Source organism: Penaeus monodon, chromosome 33 (genome assembly GCF_015228065.2).
Source record: "Penaeus monodon isolate SGIC_2016 chromosome 33, NSTDA_Pmon_1, whole genome shotgun sequence".
Classification (NCBI taxonomy): Eukaryota; Metazoa; Arthropoda; class Malacostraca; order Decapoda; family Penaeidae; genus Penaeus; species Penaeus monodon.
This window is the reverse complement of record NC_051418.1, coordinates 16654056-16655532: the sequence shown is the minus strand read 5'-3', so window position 1 is coordinate 16655532 and position 1477 is coordinate 16654056. Positions and strand designations below refer to the sequence as shown.

At 37.2% G+C, this 1477-nt stretch overlaps 1 protein-coding gene across 1 annotated transcript in view; it reads left to right on the top strand.

The window, feature by feature from the left end:
* Window positions 1–1471, top strand: part of LOC119594093 (lysoplasmalogenase-like protein TMEM86A) — a 46013-nt gene extending 44542 nt beyond the window's left edge. The window contains exons 3-5 of the mRNA XM_037943148.1: window positions 47–240; window positions 484–710; window positions 900–1471. Of these exons, the coding sequence (XP_037799076.1) occupies window positions 47–240; window positions 484–710; window positions 900–1154 (676 nt within the window). The 3' untranslated portion in view covers window positions 1155–1471. The remainder of the gene's footprint in view (window positions 1–46; window positions 241–483; window positions 711–899) is intronic.
* The last annotated feature ends 6 nt before the right edge of the window (window positions 1472–1477 follow it).

The window sequence follows — 1477 nt, the reverse complement described above, 5'->3', positions numbered from 1 at the left end:
TTATGTATACATACACAGTATTTCTGTATAAGTTTTTTTTTTTCAGGTACACGTATTCCAGAAGAATCCTCCTGGGCCTGATTTTCTCCGTGGTAGGAGACGCCCTGCTCATTTGGGAAGACTTCTTCGTCCATGGTTTGGGCGCATTCCTGGTGGCTCAAATATTTTATATTTCTGCTTTTGGCTTTAGGCCTTTCAACATATATGTTGCTACAGTCTGCTATTCTTTAATGGCTTTAGGTGAGTTCTCAAGCTTCTTTTTCAGGAATTATACAGTTTTTAGTTTTCTCCAAAATATAAAAGAGAAAGAAAAGAAAAATATATATACACTTCTATAACTAACATGAGTGATCATCAACAACAATAATGAAATGGAGCAGAGGTAGAGTATCTTAAAATAGAAGATAAGTAAACACTTATTAACCTCCATTTGTAGTGCACCATATAATATAGTACAATAGTGTCTCATGAAATATTTTCCAGGAGTGTACCTCCTGATGCCTGGAACTTCTGGAGCCATTAGCTTTGGCATGCCAGTCTACACCTGCCTTCTGCTGACCATGGTGTGGCGTGCAGTTGCCAGAGTTCAGCTTTTTGAGGAATTATGGACTTGGACAAAGCTGTGCTCCTGCGTCGGAGGCATTCTGTTTGCTGTGTCAGATTCATTCATTGGTTTTAATTCCTTCTACTGCCATGTACCACATTCTCAGGTTTGTACAAATAAAGCTCAGTTGTTTCATTTTCGGTGATACGGTAATATCAAATGATTATTGGTATTTAATTATGTGAATATATGTGTTTTTGGTAAATCTGTAATATTAGTAATACGTAAATAATTCAAGGTTTTATTTACATTTCCATTTTATAATAATATGTTATTATATTTTTCTGTTCTTCAGGCTATTATCATGATTACATACTATGCAGCACAGCTGGGAATTTCACTCAGTGTTGTGGACAGCAAGGCAAGCTACCTCGACTCTTTACGCGATGTAAAGCCTCAGACTGACATGCAACGTTGCTGTTCACAGCCAGTGTCAGACAGCGAAGATGAACTTAGACAAGATTGTTCCCCTTGCCACATCAGGGCTTCCTTTACAGATGACAGTACCTTGATTCAGCGAAAGATTGTCTCCATGAATAGTTCTCATTAGGTGTAATGACTCTGGTTTAAAGACAAGAAGAATAAAAAAGAAACATTTTTATGGTATGTAAAGTAGTCAGCATAGACCCTTTCATCAAACATGATCTATACTCATCAGTGTGTGGCTAGGTCTTCTTAACACATCTGATGTCTTATCCTTTGGGACCAGGTTAAGTATTGCAAGAGCTCAGGTGTAAATTTGAATCTCTCATAGTTTTGATTTCAAGGGTTTGTGGATTGGTCTAGAAATCGGAGAGACTTTCATCTCTCCATCCACTTAATTATGCCAAAATATGTTTCGGTGATAATGTATAGTCAGTAACTCTCTTCAAC